The sequence below is a fragment of the Coloeus monedula genome (assembly GCF_965178545.1).
Source record: "Coloeus monedula genome assembly, chromosome: 28".
NCBI lineage: Eukaryota > Metazoa > Chordata > Aves > Passeriformes > Corvidae > Coloeus > Coloeus monedula.
Window position 1 is genome coordinate 1,684,603 of NC_138808.1, and position 17,463 is coordinate 1,702,065.

Below are 17,463 nucleotides of genomic sequence, written 5' to 3' on the forward strand. Positions count from 1 at the left end.
CTTTTTGGGTGTTAAAAAGGGGATTTCACTCGGTTTTCCCAACAAACTCCTCACCTGAAGAGAGGCAGGGCAGATAGACGGGAAAGCAAGCAGAGGATTCCCGAGGAAGAAGAGGGATAAGGATGGAGAGTCTCACAAACAGCCCCAGCAATGACACCCTCATCTCCGGGTGCTCCGAGTGCACCTCTCCCAACGTCCTCCTCCTCGCCCCAAATTCCTTGGGAATCGAACCGAGCGAGGAGAAGCCAGAGGAGCAAAGCCGCTCCCTGAGGAAACTCACGGATCACAAAACCCCGGAGAGGGCAGACAACATTCGGGTTTCAAGGTCTCACCCACGGCGGGGGTCGGCAGGGGGAAAAGGGCCAGCGAGACTCTGCGGTGGCTCCGGGAATTCTGGTTATTCCGGGCTGGAACAGGGAGCCCCGCGCCCGATTGCTAAGGGAACAGCAGGAACAGCATCCCCAGCACCCACCCTGCGGCGCAGGGAGCATCGGCACCATCTGGTAGGTGAATCAGCCTGCAGACAACTCGCTGGCAGCTCGGCAGAGAGGCCCCCCCAAGTCGGAGGTGAGATGGAACACGTGCTCCCGGCACCTCCCGGCAGCCCCCCCGCAGCGCACCTGGGTCCCTGTGGCACCTCCCGGCCCCAAAATGCCGCAGGAAAGCGCCCACGGCGAGGGCAGCGCCCGGTTCCGCCCTCATCCCGGCCTTGGAGCGCCCCGGGAGCTGCGGTGTGGGATGGCAGAGGTTCTCAAAGCCTGGTGAGATCCCAACCCTGCCCCTCTGCAGCCTAAGGGAAAGGGCAAAGGGAGGAGGAGGAGGAGGAGGAGGAGAGGCAGCACGTTCCCGGAGGAAGCTGGAGGATGGAAATGAAAGCCGGGGCTTATTCAGGACTCCTCTTCCTGCAAATCTTTGGTGTGGAGACGCCCCAGGAGCCTCTTCTCCGCTCACCAGGAGCCACAAGAGACCTTCAGATGAGCCCAAACACCTCAAACCACATCCAGCCCTGAGCTCAGGACTCCACATCCAAGTTGGCATTCCCAGGTGGAGAAAGCCATGGAATTCCAGTGGATAATGAACAGGCAGGGCTGGAACTGTGGGACAGGACTGACCCAGCTACCAGGAGGGGACAGCGTCTCACCTGCGCCCGGACCAGCGACTCGAAGCTGGGTTTGAAGTAATCGATGCGGCTGCAGTAGAACTTGGGCATCTCCTCCAGGAGCTGCTTGTTCTTGGCCTCAAAGTCCTCCTTCACCGGGCGCAGCTCCTCCCGGGCCTGCGGAGGGACACGGCAGGGGTCAGAGTCCTGGGAAAAGGATCCTCCTGGCATGGAGACGCCCCAGGACAATGGGGGGCTTTGCAGTGACCAGCCACAGGATCATCCAACAGAGCCTGGTGGAACCCAAGCGACCAATTAACAGAGCCTGGTGGGACCCATGAGACCATCCACAGAGCCTGGTGGAACCCATGAGACCATCCAATGGACCCTGGAGGAACCCAAATGACCAATTAATGGAACCTGGAGGGACCCAAGTGACCATCCAATGGACCCTGGTGGGACCCATGAGACCATCCACAGAGCCTGGTGGGACCTAAGTGACCAATTAATGGAACTTGATGGGACCCAAGTGACCATCCAATGGACCCTGGTGGGACCCAAGTGACCATCCACAGAGCCTGGTGGGACCTAAGTGACCACTCAATGGACCCTGGAGGGACCCAAGTGACGACTCAGTGGATCCTGGTGGGATCCAAGTGACCATCCAGTGGACCCTGGTGGGACCCAAGTGACCATCCATGGTGGGATCCATGAGACCATCCACAGAGCCTGGTGGAACCCAAATGACCACTCAATGGACCTTGGTGGGACCCAAGTGACCACTCAATGGATCCTGGTGGGATCCAAGTGACCATCCAATGGACCCTGGTGGGACCTATGAGACCATCCACAGAGCCTGGTGGGACCCAAGTGACCACTCAATGGAACCTGGTGGAACCCATGAGACCATTCAACAGACCCTGGTGGAACCCAAGTGACCATTCAGTGGAACCTGGTGGAACCCAAGTGACCACTCAATGGACCCTGGTGGGATCCAAGTGACCATTCAATGCCCCCTGGTGGGATCCAAGTGACCACTCAATGCCCCCTGGTGGGATCCAAGTGACCACTCAATGGAACTTGATGGGACTCAAGTGACCACTCAATGGAACCTGGTGGAACCCAAATGAGCACTCAGTGGAACCTGGTGGGACCAAGTGACCACTCAATGGAACCTGGTGGGATCCAAATGACCAATTAATGGACCCTGGTGGAACCCAAATGACCTCCCAATGCACCCTGGTAGAACCCAAATGACCTCCCAATGGACCCTGGTGGAACCCAAGTGACCATTCAATGCACCCTGGTGGGATCCAAATGACCACCCAATGGACCCTGGTAGGACCCCATCTCTGACCCTGGAAAGCCACAGGACACCCAGAGAGATTGTGTCTTCTCTCCTTTGGAAAAACACGTCCCAAACCCAGTCCCAGAGCTCAGTCAGGCTGGAGAACGTCCCTGGCCACATCCACGTCCCCTCACCCCGCGATTCCCGGGAGCGTCGCTCCAGGATCCTGCCCCCACCATCACCGTGACCTTCAGCTCAGTGCATCCAAGTGGCTCCTTTAAAGAGAGCGTGGGGAGAACGGGAAATGTCTCCGGGATGGTGTGGAAAAGGGCAGGAGGGGGTGGGCTGTGAAATATTAGAGCGGTTCAAGTCTGCCACTTAATCCCGCTGCCATTCCGACGGGAGGGGGGTGCAGGAGAGCCCGGCCCGGCCGCGGCGCCGGCCCTGGGGACAGCGACAGCGTGCCAGGGGGATGGCATGGACCGGGCTCCAGGCTGGAAAAACCTGGAATCATCCCAGCAAAGGAGCAAATTCATCATTTACCATGAAACCGGGAGCGTTGAAACTCCCGGGATGGAGCTCACGGGGGGAACTCCTGGGATGGAGCTCATGAGGGCAAAATCCCAGGATGGAGTTCATAGGGGAAACTGCCGGGATGGGAGCTCAATAATTAAATACCTGGACGAGATGAGGCCATTTCCCACCAAATCCAGACCCTCTGGATACTCCAGGTTCAGGAATGCTCCAGGCTCCCTCCCACAGGTGTTTAAACTCAGTGTTTGGTTAAAATTCTTTTTTTTTTGGGAGGGGGAATTAGATCAAAAGTTCATTAAGGGGGAAAAAAGAAATGAAATAACTAAACCCTGCTTAATCTCTGGGACAAAAGAATTCCCATTTTTCCAGCCCCAGCTTTAGTCGCTGAGGCTGAGCAAAATAAGCTGCTTACTGTTAAACCAGAGGTGTCTTTTGTTCAGGCTGTTCTTTAACACAAAACTTCCTTTTTTGGGGGGGAAAATTCATCAGAAAAACACATTTCCTTTGACTCTGAGTATCAATTGTTCCTGGGAGGATCAAGCCACGTGCTGCCGGAGCGACAGATTTTGGGGAAGAACGCCGGGGAAGATTTGATTAAAAAAAAAAACCAAAAACCCCAACAACAAACTCCTCACGATTTCCCTAAAATTCGGGAGAGAGCAAAAAAGAATCTGGCAAAACTTCCTGTTAACCAATTACTGCAATTTTCCAAGACGAATTTTTTGGGAACAGGTGGCAAACATAAAGCTGGGAAATGCTCTGATCTGCTCCCTTCCCCATCCAGCTGCTCGCTCAGACGCGGAGGTCGGGGGGAACCCCCCTGTGCCTCGACCTCAGCGCTGGCTCCGAGCGTCCCCAGAGCTCCCGGGGCTCCGATTCCATTTTCTCTTGGAAAACATTCCATTTTCTCTTGGAAAAGCAGCTCCTTCCCTTTCACGGAGCGCTCGAAACCAGCGCTGTGCTGTCAAAAACGCGCTCTTTGCACGGATAAAAGACATCCTCCCAGAACGTTCTATTCGTGGATGTCAGATGGAAGGGAAAAGCTTTTCCCCCGAGTTTTCCCGGGAATGCTGCCGGGATTGTGGCTCTGGGGGCATCTCAGTACCTGGTGCAGCTTGGCCAGGACGGGGCCGGTTCTCTCCTTTTCCTCGTATTTTTCCACCTTGGATTGCAGGCGTTTGTAGTCCTGGAGCGTCTGCTCGCGGCGCTTCACGGCCATGTTCAGGCTCGGGAAGACGCTGCTGAACCTGGAAAAAAGGATGGGAAGGGCTTGGGGTGGGATGTTTTGGGTGGATTCAGCATCCAAGGCAATCCCGGAGCAGCCTGGTCCAGCAGGAAGTTCCCTGCCCGTGGAACTGGGTGAGATTTTCCGAGCCAAACCATCCCAGAATTCTGAATTTATTTAATTAATGTGGTGTTTCCCCAAATTCTTGTTTGGAAAGGGAAAGAAGAGGTAGAGAAGTGGAAATAAAAGTCCAGGGAAAAGAAAGAATAAGTGCAAAATAAATATTAATTGCAGCATTATATTTTGCACAATTTTTTGCCTTTTTGGGTTTTTTTTTTTTTTTGCCTTTTCTTGGTCAATTTTTTGCTTTGTTTTGGTTAATTTTTTGTACTTTTTTGGTTAACTTTTTGCTTTGTTTTGGTTACTTTTTTGCACTTTTTCGGTTAATTTTTTGCTTTTTTTTCCCCCGATTGATGATTTTTTTTTTGCCTTTTGTTCAGCAAATTTTTGCTCTTTTTGGGTCACAAACCCAGCTGAAGAGGAGCTCTGAGCCCTCCCCAGAAGGATTCCCAGCACCCAACAATTTATCCAGACTCTGGGAAAGATTCCTATTATTAAAATGTGTTACAAATTGAGGAAACATGAACATCTGATGGAGAATATTTTTGAATGTGACAGAAAAGGGAAAAGCAGGAACTGGAGCATTGCTCCTGTCTCTTCATTCCAGGAAATCGAATTATCCCAGGGAATACCAGAGCTGTGGGTTGGGATCAAATGGGCGATGCTCCCTTTGGAATAATAATTTAATATTCATAAATTGCAGGGTGATTTTTGGAGGGTTGAGGCCAGGGATTGGTGGTGAAAATTTTGCCTGAGCAGCCTGGTGATGGATTTTACTTCCACGAGAGAACAAACAGCTTTCCCACCTCTTAAAATGGGAAAAAAAAGAAATAAATGTAAATAGAAATCAAACTGGGGAGGCCATTAGTGAAAAGAAAAGACACAAATGTCACTCGACGAGTGTCATTTGCTTCAGATGTGACCTAAATCCACGGTTCAACCGGAACCACGGGTGTTCCCAGCCCGCCACAGCCACTCCAGCCCCATTAAAATCCCATTTTCCGCTCGCTCCGGAGGGTGCTGATGGGCTGGACCGGTGGGTGCCGAGGGAAAGCTTCCATCCCTGAGCCTCAGTTTGCAAAGGGCAAATGCCAAGAGCCAGGGAGAAATGGGAATATTTGGATCCAAGCGTTTGTGAGGAGCATCCCTCGGCGAGAGGCTGATCCGGGGATGTGATCCTTCAATCCTGCCCGGTCCTGCACATCCCCCGAGGCTGGCACAGAACAAATCCCCATAAATATAATTATAAATATAAATATAAAGATACATCCCATGATATTCTCCCTCTGTTGCAACAGATTGGGGATGAGGAACAACCTGGAAAAGTCATCAGGGAGCTGCTCCAGCTGCCTGGGGCGGATCAGATGCTTGGCCCTGACATTGCTTTTTATGGGCACCGTCCCACACGATCCCATTATATTTAAATGGGAGACATGTCCTGGATGCAGCGGGCTCCAGGCACGGCCTCGCCAGCTCCTGGGCTGCTAAAATATCTCCTGGCCCTGCAAATGCACTGGGAGAAGGGTTAGGGAAATAGGGATGGAGGGCAGTGAGGGTGGGAAGGGGTGGCCAGGTTGAGAGGTCTCACGGGATAATGGTTTGGGTTCATGGAATCAGGGAATGGTTTGGGTTGGAAGGGATTTCAGGACTCTCTGGTTGGGGCAGGGACACCTTCCACTGCCCCAGGAGGCTCCAAGCCCACTCCAGCCCGGCCTGGAACACTTCCAGGGATGTTTTCATGCCAGGACTCCTCACTGGGGGATGCTCTCTCCCAGTGTGGCACACAGACAATGCCAGCAGCTCGAGGTCGCAGCTCCTGCAGGAATTTCTCCCAGTTATGAACAATGGGAAGGATGGATCCCATCAGTCCAGAGGCTTTCCTGGTTTATTTTATGCTCTATCCCTGATGGGGCACGTTTGGGAAGGACACAAAACCTCGCACTTAAGGCAGGGAATAAAGAGCACGGCGATGAGCCGAGCTGCTCCTCTGCAGTGGGAATCCAGGCACGGGAATGCCGGAGGAGATTCCAGGCCAGAGGCTGGGAAATCCTCCCTTCCCTGCTGTGCACCAAGCCCTGAGCACGGCCACCATCCTGGAAAACCCTTCCTGAGGCATCCCCAAACCACCGAGCCTCGTGCTGGCACCCAAACCCCGCTGTTAGCGGTGCTTTCCCGGCGGCCCAGCCTGTCCCTGGCACTTCCCTCTGCTCCTGCCTGAAGGAGCCACGAGGCTCCAGAGAAGCCACACGCAGCCGCTTCCACCCCCAACCCCGCTGCGCAGGGCAGAGCCAACCCTTCCCCTCGGAAGAAGCAGCGAGGGAGGGCGCACAAGACGATCAGCGACGCACTTTCCATTTACTTTGAAGTTAAATCTGGGTTTTAAAAAGAGGAGGAAAAAAAAAAAAGGCTCGATTTTGATTTTTTTTTTCTTTTTTTGTTCCCCCCCCCCCCCCCCCCCCCCCCCCCTTTTTATTCCCGGTATCGACTCGGCGCAATTTCGCAGCCGGTAATGGAAGGACACTGTGCTCCGGCAGAGCTTTAAAAAATATCTACAGGGCTGGATCTGAGGAGGCTGTAGCTGTGTAGGCACAGCAACTCCTGCCTCACAAGGACTTTTAATGCATAGATTATACGCTGCATTTCCCAGAGAGGGGGGGCCAGCTCCCCGGAGCCGCAGCCGTGCCCGAGCGTCCCGAGTTCCAGCCTGGGAACCACACTGGGTTGGCTGGGAAGGGACCTTGAATCACCCCGTTTCACCCCCTACTACTGCCCACCCACCTTCCACTATCCCAGGGTGCTCCAAGCCTCGTCCAAGCTTGCCTTGGGCACTTCCAGGGATGAGGAAGAGTTTTCCAGCTTCTCCAAGCAACCTGCGCCACCCCCATCCCAACAGGGAGGAATTCCTTCCCAATATCTTGTTTAAATCTCCTTTTTTTTTAGTTCAAAACCAACCCTGTCACTACCTGAGGTTGCCTCAGTGTGGTCCTTCTCCACCAGCACCAGCAGGAAGGGTTGGGTCACTTGTGGCTTCTCTGGACACCACCAATGTCCCACCGAGTTCTCCTTGGGCCAGCCAAGCTCTCCCTGTGCCCACTGAGCTTTCCCTGTGCCCACCGAGCTCTCCCTGTGCCCACCGAGCTCTCCCTGTGCCCAAGGAGCTCTCCCTGTGCCCACTGAACTCTCCCTGTGTCCAAGGAGCTCTCCCTGTGCCCACTGAGCTCTTCCTGTGCCCAAGGGGCTCTCCCTGTGCCCACTGAGCTCTCCCTGTGCCCACCGAGCTCTCCCTGTGCCCAAGGAGCTCTCCCTGTGTCCACCGAGCTCTCCCTGTGCCCAAGGAGCTCTCCCTGTGCCCACCGAGCTCTCCCTGTGCCCAAGGAGCTCTCCCTGTGCCCACCGAGCTCTCCCTGTGCCCACTGAGCTCTTCCTGTGCCCAAGGGGCTCTCCCTGTGCCCACTGAGCTCTCCCTGTGCCCACTGAGCTCTCCCTGTGCCCACCGAGCTCTCCCTGTGCCCAAGGAGCTCTCCCTGTGCCCACTGAGCTCTCCCTGTGCCCACCGAGCTCTCCCTGTGCCCACTGAGCTCTCCCTGTGCCCACTGAGCTCTTCCTGTGCCCAAGGAGCTCTCCCTGTGCCCACCGAGCTCTCCCTGTGCCCACTGAGCTCTCCCTGTGCCCACCGAGCTCTCCTTGTGCCCACTGAGCTCTCCCTGTGCCCACTGAACTCTCCTTGTGCCCACTGAGCTCTTCCTGTGCCCAAGGAGCTCTCCCTGTGCCCACTGAACTCTCCCTGTGCCCAAGGAGCTCTCCCTGTGCCCAAGGAGCTCTCCCTGTGCCCACCGAGCTCCCCCTGTGCCCAAGGAGCTCTCCCTGTGCCCACTGAGCTCTCCCTGTGCCCACCGAGCTCTCCCTGTGCCCACCGAGCTCTCCCTGTGCCCAAGGAGCTTTCCCTGTGCCCACCAAGCTCTCCCTGTGCCCACTGAGCTCCCCCTGTGCCCAAGGAGCTCCCCCTGTGCCCACTGAGCTCTCCCTGTGCCCACTGAACTCTCCCTGTGCCCAAGGGGCTCTCCCTGTGCCCAAGGAGCTCTCCCTGTGCCCACTGAGCTCTCCCTGTGCCCACTGAGCTCTCCCTGTGCCCACTGAACTCTCCCTGTGCCCACTGAGCTCTCCCTGTGCCCACTGAACTCTCCCTGTGCCCACCGAGCTCTCCCTGTGCCCAAGGAGCTCTCCCTGTGCCCACTGAGCTCCCCCTGTGCCCAAGGAGCTCCCCCTGTGCCCACTGAGCTCTCCCTGTGCCCAAGGGGCTCTCCCTGTGCCCACCGAGCTCTCCCTGTGCCCATGGAGCTCTCCCTGTGCCCACTGAGCTCCCCCTGTGCCCACTGAGCTCTCCCTGTGCCCACCGAGCTCCCCCTGTGCCCAAGGGGCTCTTCCCACCCCAGCCACGCTCTCCCCATGAGCCACCAGGTTCAATTTCCACGCAGGATCAGCTCAGCTCAAGCAGGGAAGGAGCTGCTCCTTGGGCTGCTCCGGATTGAGGCAAAGCTGCCTCTGGCTCCCGAAGGAACCAAGGAATCCCGAATTCCCCGTGAGCCCGGCGGCTCTGAAATCCCCCGGGATTCACAGAGAAGGGGTTTCAAGTCCTGCCCAGGTTTTTCTCCCTTTGTGGACAGAAACACGATCCCAAGGCGAGTGCCAGGGGTGCAGGGGGAGAGGGAGAGACGGGCTCCCGCCGGTGCCAAGTTATTCCGAGGAATTCTGAACTCCGCACGTGGCCCCAGTGTCCCCACAACCATCTCATGCACGTTATTGACAACTGCTCCCGGTGCAGAGCCTGGCACAAAGGCTCTGCAGAGCCTCTGCCACCCCCAGGCTCAGCCAAGCCCTCCAAGAACAGCCCTGCAGGGATCCCAAGTGTTCTCCAAAGCCTTTGGAGAAGCACCTCCAACCCCTCCTGGCAGCAAAGGGACTGGGATCAGTGTCAGGGCCACGCGAGGGGAGCAGCAGCCAAGCAGCCCCTTGGAAATGGGGTTTGAACAACTTGACACAGAATTCCAGGGAAGCAGGGACGTGGGGAAGGAGCAGGGAAGCCTCCAGGGAAGCAAATCCGGGTTGTTTCACTCATCCATTCCACGCACCCGGAGCACGGGAACCATTCCTGTCCCCGTGAGAGGCCCAGATGAAAACCCTGCGGCAGATGTGGGTATTTAGAACAAATCACGGAACCGGCAAGGCTGGGAAAGAGCCTTAAAACCGAGCCCAACCACCACTAAACCACATCCTCGAGTGCCACATCCATGCATTTCTGGAGCACTTCCAGGGACTCCTGGGCAGATTGTGCCAGGGTTTGACAACCCTTACCACGAAAATAATATTCCTAATATCCGATATTATCAATAATCCCAACCACCCTCCTCCCTCCGCTCCTCCCAGCCCCTGCCTCCATAGGCAATGAGAGGGTCTGACAGCCAAAACCACTCCCAAATCCCGACTGCTGCCCTCTGGAAGCCAAGACTTCCTATTTTTAACGCAAAATCGAAGCTGACTCGAAAGAAAATTTGGTGGGAATGGTGGCAGAGTGAAGGTAAAACAGCACACGGGGTATTAGAGCCCCTGGCACGAAAGCAGCTTGAGGAATAAGCTGCTGTTGCTCCCTGTCACTTTTTAGGGAAGGCTGCTGAGAGGGGATTACAGCCCAGGCGGCTTAAGAGGAGCAGGTGAGGGGAGATACGCAGGGATAACGAAAAGAAAATACAAATTACTCTGCCCGTGGCTGCGGGGGGAGAGGGGGAACCTGCTGGTGATCTCCTCTCAGGATGACAGGTTATCCGTGGATAAACATCTAAATCAGCCCGTTCCCTGCACTCCAAATCATGTTCCCACCTCGTCTCCACGCCAGCCTCCCTTCAGCTCCCCGTAATTAAAGGATGGGGTTGGAGAGATGCTGCCATGGGAGATAAAAGTGCCCCAGGATTCCCAGTGCTGCCAGATCTGTTTGTTACTCAGCCCAGCCAACACATCCGGGGCTTGGAAATTGGAAACTTCTTCCCATCTCTCTGCTGGAAGCCCTGGGGATGCTCGAGGAGTGGGAGCATTCTGTCACCTCTCCGTCTTTCTCCTCACCCTCTCCATCCCAAATCCCCATCCCACAGCTTCCTTCCCATTTTTAGTGGGAAAGGGGTGCTGGAGCTTTGGAACAGGGAAAAATAATGGTAAAATCTTTAATTCTCTCCGTTTTCAAGCACCTCAAACACCCTCACTGGCAGCCTGTGAGCTGGACCCGGCTGGCACACACGTGGCTCTTCCCTAGGGCATTATTTTTGGGATGATGGCTTGGGTAAGAAACCAAAAGGAAGCGGGCAAGATCTACAGCTGGTGTTGGACAGGTAAAAAAAAGGAATGACAGAGCTGGGAAGCATCAGATTCCAAAGAAAGCGATGGTGGGATGAGGTGAGGGGAAGTTTGGAGAGGCACTGGGATGGCTCAGGAGAGGCCAGAGCACGGAGGAGGATTCCTGGCATTCCTCAGCCCGTGCCCACACGTCCGTCAGGGCCCATCCACCCACCAGGAAGGAGGAAATGAAACCCAGCCCTTCCTCCTGGAGGGAAAAGGCACAGGAATGAGAGGCTGGGACGAGGAAGTGGCGCGCTGGGGATTAGGCGGCCATGTGGCCACTCCAAATCCTCATTAGGGGCTCGTTAAGGACATGAAAGCGGCTTTTCCTGCTTCCGGTCCGGCACCCCTGGAGCTGCTCGTGGCCAGCTCTGGCTGCCTTCTCCTGGCAGCTCGAGGGAACATGGGAATGCTGGGGTGGTGGGAGGAAGATGGAATTGGGATCCCCGCTCCTGGCTGCTGTCGCTGGTAGATGTTGGGGACACGCAGCTCTGATGGGATTTATCCATCACGGCTCTGAGTGGCTCCTGGATGGCACCTCTGGGACGATCCCACGGGGCCCACACCCACCCCTGCATGGTGGCACCCTGGTGGCAGCACCCTCTGTGTCACCCCTGCCAAAGCTGGGGTGACCAGGACATCCCTGTGGCCAAAGCCTCTCTGGTTTTGGGAGCAGGACAATGCTCCAAGGGAATGGCACCATGCCAGGGTGGCCAGGACATTCCCATGGCCAAACCTCTCTGGTTTTGGGAGCAGGACAATGCTCCAAGGGAATGGCACCATGCCAGGGTGGCCAGGACATTCCCATGGCCAAACCTCTCCAGTTTTGGGAGCATTACAATGCTCCAAGGGAATGGCACCATGCCAGGGTGGCCAGGACATTCCCATGGCCAAACCTCTCCAGTTTTGGGAGCAGGACAATGCTCCAAGGGGATGGCACCATGCCAGGGTGGCCACGACATTCCCATGGCCAAACCTCTCCAGTTTTGGGAGCAGGACAATGCTCCAAGGGAATGGCACCATGCCAGAGTATTCCCAGGATATTCCCATAGCCAAAACTTCTCTGGATTTGGGAGCAGGACAATGCTCCAAGGGAATGGCACCAAGCCAGGGTGACCAGGCCACCCCCATGCTCCGAGAGGGTCAGACAGAGTGGGTTAAATCGAGACCTGTGGCCCTGGAAATCGGCTCCCGACGTGAAAGGCCCTAAATCCCGTGGATTTCCAAACCACCTGGCTCGTTTAAGCCGCTTCCTTCCTTAAATACGGACACGCAATATGGACCACTAAGGCTCCATCCCCTATCCCTGACCCTGCCCTGGCTGGGAAGAACTGGGAGAGTGAAGGAATGAAGTCCAAACCAGCTGGTTTTGTCCCCTGTTGCCCCAAACCCGCTGCTCTGGGATGAGATTCCACAGGCAGCTCCCAAAGAGGAGCCCATCCCTCCTGCCCAGCTCCTCGCCCAACCCATCCACTGAAAAATGCAATATTCTCACTGGAGCTTTGCTCTTTCCCTGAAAATAAATGAGTCATTCCCAGCCAAAGGGTTCTTGGGGCTCAAAAAGCCAAATTGTGAATAACCCCACGAGCCCAGAAGCAGAAGGATTGAAACAATACGAGCCTCCACCCCCCCCTCCACTAAATCTACTACTGCTTTTTTTTTCAACGTGGTTTAACAAATTCCCCAATATTTGCCTGGAAACTCCAATCCCTGGACAGCTGAATGGAGATTTTACTGCCCATGTGCCTCTGATTACAACATACTGCCACTAATGATAATTGTCTGGATTATACTTATCTGTTTCTTTGGCTAATAAACTATAAAAGACCACCAGTGAAGATGTAATAAAGTGCAGCTGTTGGAGCAAAAAAAAAGAAAGAAAGGGGAAAAAAAATCCAAAAAATCCTTTTTTTTCTAGGTCAGAGCAAAGTTGGGAGAGGCTGGGGAGAGCTGCCTCGGCGAGGGGAAGGAAAACCTAACTGGAAATAAGAAAGAGCTCCTCAAGGCAGCTTTCATTAATCTGGAACTTTTCCCCCAGAACCATCGCTGGGGTTTATCTGCCAGCAGGACAAGGGGAGGGAGGTGCAAGCTCTGCATTTCTCTCCTGCATCTCATTAGCCTCAAAATGGACCCTAGGGCTCCTCGGAAATGTTCCTGGCCAGGGATGCACCTACCAAGGGAAGGAGGAGGGAAGGGAAGGAGCATTTCTGTTCTCGGCTGTGGGGATGAAGCTTCCCCAGCATGGAACATAAGCTGGTTAAAGGCACGCAGGGTGAAGCTTTGCAGGTGCCAAAGGGCAGGAAAAGGGGAAAAAAACCTCTCATCTTCCAGGCCAATGGAAATTCAGGAAGTTGGAGAGAATTGCCGAGGCTGGAAAGCAGCCAGGAGGTCGGAGTAAACAGCCTGGTGTTGAACTGAGGACTGGGCACATAACGGAGTGTCCCGAGTCATGGAAATATGGAATGGGTTGGGTGGGAAGGGATCTGAAGGATCATCCAGATCCACCCCTTTCCACACCTTCCACTGCCCCAGGTTGCTCCAAACTGGTCTTGCAGCTTCCAGAAATGGGGCATCCTCTGGGAATTCCATCCCAGCCCCTCGCCACCCTCCCAGCCAGGAATTCCTAATTCCCAATATCCCATCCAGCCCTGCCCTCTGGCAGTGGGAAGCCATTCCCTGGGTCCTGTCCCTCCATGCCCTTGGCCCCAGTCCCTCTCCAGCTCTCCTGGAGCCCCTTTAGGGCTCTGAGGTCTCCCTGGAGCCTCCTCCTCTCTCACCCCGTGCTCTCCCAGCCTGGCTCCAGAGGGGCTCCAGCCCTTGGAGCAGCTCCATGGGCACATGGAAATGGATTTACTGCCCCGAATTCACCACCCCAGGATTTCAAACCCAAGGCAGGTTTGCAGGGGAAGGGATTGTCTTTCATTTCACCAACTAACACAAGCTGGGGAAAAAAAAAAAACCCAGAATATCTCAGAAACACAAGTTCTTCCAATTTGAACAGAATGCTGGAAGAAGAAGTTAATGTATCTTTCATGAGGACAATCTAGATAATAAGCAACACAATTCCACAGCAAAAGGCTGGGATTTTTATTTTTTTTTCCCTTTTTCTTTCTTTCTTCCTATTTTTTTCCCCCCTTAAATAAGCAGGAATTGCTGCTTGTGGATCGAGGACCAAGGTAAAACTTGAGTCACCAAACATCCCCCAGACAGGAACACGTTGTAACCTCAGGTGTGAAGCGATCCAGGAGATTTTACTTTCAGATTTGGGCAGAAACAACAACTTCAGGAGAAAAAAAAAAACCAAAAACCAACAAAAACCCCCCCCCTAAACCACGACAAACCCTCTGTGTGTCAAACCTAAACCGAAATTGTTATTCAGCAATTTGCAACACTTACTGTCATATTAAAGTAATTTCATTTTATTTTTGCTCGCTGGCTCTGCTCTTGTAACAAAACAGCAAATCTTGGGATTTAAGGGGATATTTGGGAGAGAACTGAAGTTATCCTTAAAGGTTTGGGGGTACAGCCTTTAAGCCTGGAAAAGGTGGGAATTTTGCAGGGCAGATGTGACAAAATTGTGGGATTTGGGTGTTTTCCCTTCGTTTCCCACCCTCCTGGCTACGAAGGCTCTGCAACCTCTCCTCCTTTGCATGGAAATATTATCTGTAAACATGCAGGAACTTTCACTTTCTGCTTTTTTATTTGGGAAAACTTCCAAAGGAAAGAAACTTTTGCTCAACCAGCCAATTTCTGACCCTCCCCTGGATGATCTCCAGGTGGTTTTGTTCCTTTGCTGGAGCTAAGAGTTGGTAAAAACCAACACATAAACAGAGAGAAAGTTGAATTATTCATCCTTGGGGGTCTCTTCCAACCCAGGATGCTCCACAATTTTATATCTCAGGAATTCTTTAAGCTACAGCTGAAGGCAGCAGTGGATCCAAGTGGCCAAAAAGGCTAAAATTATTATTAATTAAGGTACCAAAAAGAGTGTGGCCAGCAGGAGCAGGGCAGGATTGTCCCTCTGATTTCCAGCCTCTCTCCAGGATCCACACCCCTAAAGCTCAGGATGAGGACAAACCCCCCATGGGCTCACGAGATGATGGTTGGTACTCACTTTTTCAAAGGCTCTATGACTGTCTTTTGGATCTGATTCACCTGTGGGAAGCAAAAAAGGGAGGAGTGCACGTCAGGATTGTTGGAAAATCCCCTTGGGACAAGGATGGGTTCGTACAGAGCCCACCACGGGATGGGGGGGGGGGATTCTGAGCACAAGCACAACGTCCTTTACCCAAAAGAGAGGGAATTTCTCCCATGGGAGCTGAAATCCCAGGCAGAAAACTGAGATTAGAGAAACTCGTGTGGGGAAAGTCTTGGAGCTGATGGTAGACAGGGAAGGAGATGAGACACAAAGGTTCTAGACAAGGACACAGGGAATGGCTTCCCCTGCCAGAGGGCAGGGATAGATGGGATTTTGGGAAGAAATCCTTCCCTGGGAGGGTGCAGAGGGGCTGGGATGGAATTCCAAGAGCAGCTGGGGCTGCCCCTGGATCCCTGGCAGTGCCCAAGGCCAGGTTGGAGCAGCCTGGGACAGTGGGAGGTGTCCCTGCCCGTGGCAGGGGGTGGGGTGGGGTTAAATCCCTTCCAACCCAAACCATTCCACGATTCCATGAGAGCCCCAGCACTCCCATTTTCCACCTTCTCCTGGTTGAAGGAGTCCATCCTCTTCATGGCCGTGTCGAAGGCCGTGACCATCTCGAGGAAGGCGGGCTCCTGCTCACACAGGGGGTTGGACAGCAGGTCCGAGGAGATCTTCACAGCAGACTTGGACATGGCTGTGTGGAAAAGAAAGTGGGGACAGGGTCACCTTTCCCACTGCCAGGCAAAAATCAGGGAGCTGAGGCAGCCAGGAGGGGTTCAGCACAACCTTCCAGGGAGCTCCTCACTGGTGGCGGAGAGAAAAGCAAGGAAAAGCCACCAATTCATTCATGTAAACAGCCAGAGAAGGGTTTTTATAGAAGTTAAGTCTGAACCACTCCAGTGCGAGGCTTGTGATGCTGCCAGAAATAATCCCAGACTAACAAAAGCACTGTTCTCTTAAAAAAAAAACCCCAGAGATGGGGGTTTTTATACATCTTCTCTCGACAGACTATTAAGTGTCACTCTCAGCCTCACTACAGCTCTTCCACAAGGAGAAAAATCACAGTCCATTAAGTCTTTCAAATGGCTTTACACAAAAAAAAAAAAGAAAAAAAAAAAAAAGAAAAACCCACGTATTTGAAGTGGATTTAGTGGGAAAGGACCAGACTGACAGGGCTGGGAGATGAGGTTTCTCTTCTCCTCTCCAAACACGAAGAGCAGGGACACAAAGTTAAGCATTTTCCCTCAATAAGCCTAAATTTTGGACAACGAGCCGGGGGGGAATGCAAAGTCCCTGCAGGCCCCAGGAGTGCCACCAAGAAATCCAGAAGCACCAGGTCATGCTCTTGACTGAGCATTCTGCTTGTTTTCCATCAGCCACATCCCTCTTTATCCAAACACTTGGTCTGCAAAGGGAAAATTCAACGACAGAGCCGCTACACAAACGAGCAAGGAATTAGGGAAGGTACAGAATGGAAAAAAAGATGAATAAAAAAGGAAAGCATCAATACAAGCTGGGAAAAAATAGATTAAAAAGCAAAAAAGAAAAGAGCCAGGGGTACTAAAAAAAAAAGGTTCTTTTTTTCCTCAGTGCTGGAAGTTATTCCAGTTGGAGATCACAAAGCCAGATGCTTGAGCCGGGCTACGGAGGAGCTTCGGAAAGACTCCCTCAGATATTAAAAGTGAAAGCCATCTGAATAATGGGGCTTAAGATCATAAATCAAGGGGTTAAACATTCTGATTTAAAGGTTACACACAATTATAACGGAGAGAGCTCAGAAGCGGCAGAGCTGGGGAGCTCAGCGCAGAGCGAGCCTCTCACTCCGGAATAACAAAGCTCCCGTATCCATCTATTATCCAAACATGAAGGCTTTAGGCATTTAGACCTTGAAACAGATGGGATATAATCCATATGTGTGACCACATCTGAGGAGGGATTTGTGCCAGAACGGGACGGAGTTAAGAATGGCAGAACTCCTTCTGCTGGAAGAAAAATTAAGTTTTCCTTCACAGGAAAGGACTGGAAGGGAACTGGAGGGAGGGAGAGGCCAGGTCATGCTGGGAGATCGGGAATTGAGGGGGTTTGGGCACGTCCAGAGGGAATCTGGGTCAGGAATTTCCTCTGCCTCACTGACATCACCTGTAGAGACCTGAAAAAGTGGGGTCTGAGAGTCCCAGGGCAGGGAGAAGAAGAGAGAGAAGGAGAAGGAGGAGGAGGAGAAGGAGAAGGAGAAGGGGAAGGGGAAGGGGAAGGAGAAGGAGAAGGAGAAGGAGAAGGAGAAGGAGAAGGAGAAGGAGAAGGAGAAGGAGAAGGAGAAGGAGAAGGAGAAGGAGAAGGAGAAGGAGAAGGAGAAGGAGAAGGAGGAGAAGGAGGAGGAGAAGGAGGAGGAGGAGGAGAAGGAGGAGAAGGAGGAGAAGGGGAAGGGGAAGGAGAAGGAGGAAAGGGAGAAAGGATTGCCTGTCCCTCAGGGTGGCCTTCAGGAGGGTCTGCACTGCTTTTTTGCTCATTAAGCATGTGAGATGTAGCTTCAATGGAAGGGATTTTGGATTTTAGAGTCCACTGCTCGTCTGAGTGGGATAAAATGGAGAACAGCCAGAGAAGCAAACCTGAGCCACAGGAATCCCGTGGGTCACCTGCACCTCATTCCAAAGGAGAGCTTTCACCTCCAGTTAAAG

General features: G+C 53.4%; 1 protein-coding gene across 1 annotated transcript in view; it reads right to left on the bottom strand.

The window, feature by feature from the left end:
• BIN3 (bridging integrator 3) overlaps positions 1 to 17,463 on the bottom strand; it is a 41,833-nt gene that overhangs the window by 4,573 nt on the left and 19,797 nt on the right. Inside the window, exons 5-8 of the mRNA XM_082298216.1 lie at positions 15,346 to 15,482; positions 14,765 to 14,805; positions 4,027 to 4,168; positions 1,142 to 1,276 (exon numbers count right to left, since the gene is read on the bottom strand). Coding sequence (XP_082154342.1) covers positions 1,142 to 1,276; positions 4,027 to 4,168; positions 14,765 to 14,805; positions 15,346 to 15,482 — 455 coding nt within the window. The remainder of the gene's footprint in view (positions 1 to 1,141; positions 1,277 to 4,026; positions 4,169 to 14,764; positions 14,806 to 15,345; positions 15,483 to 17,463) is intronic.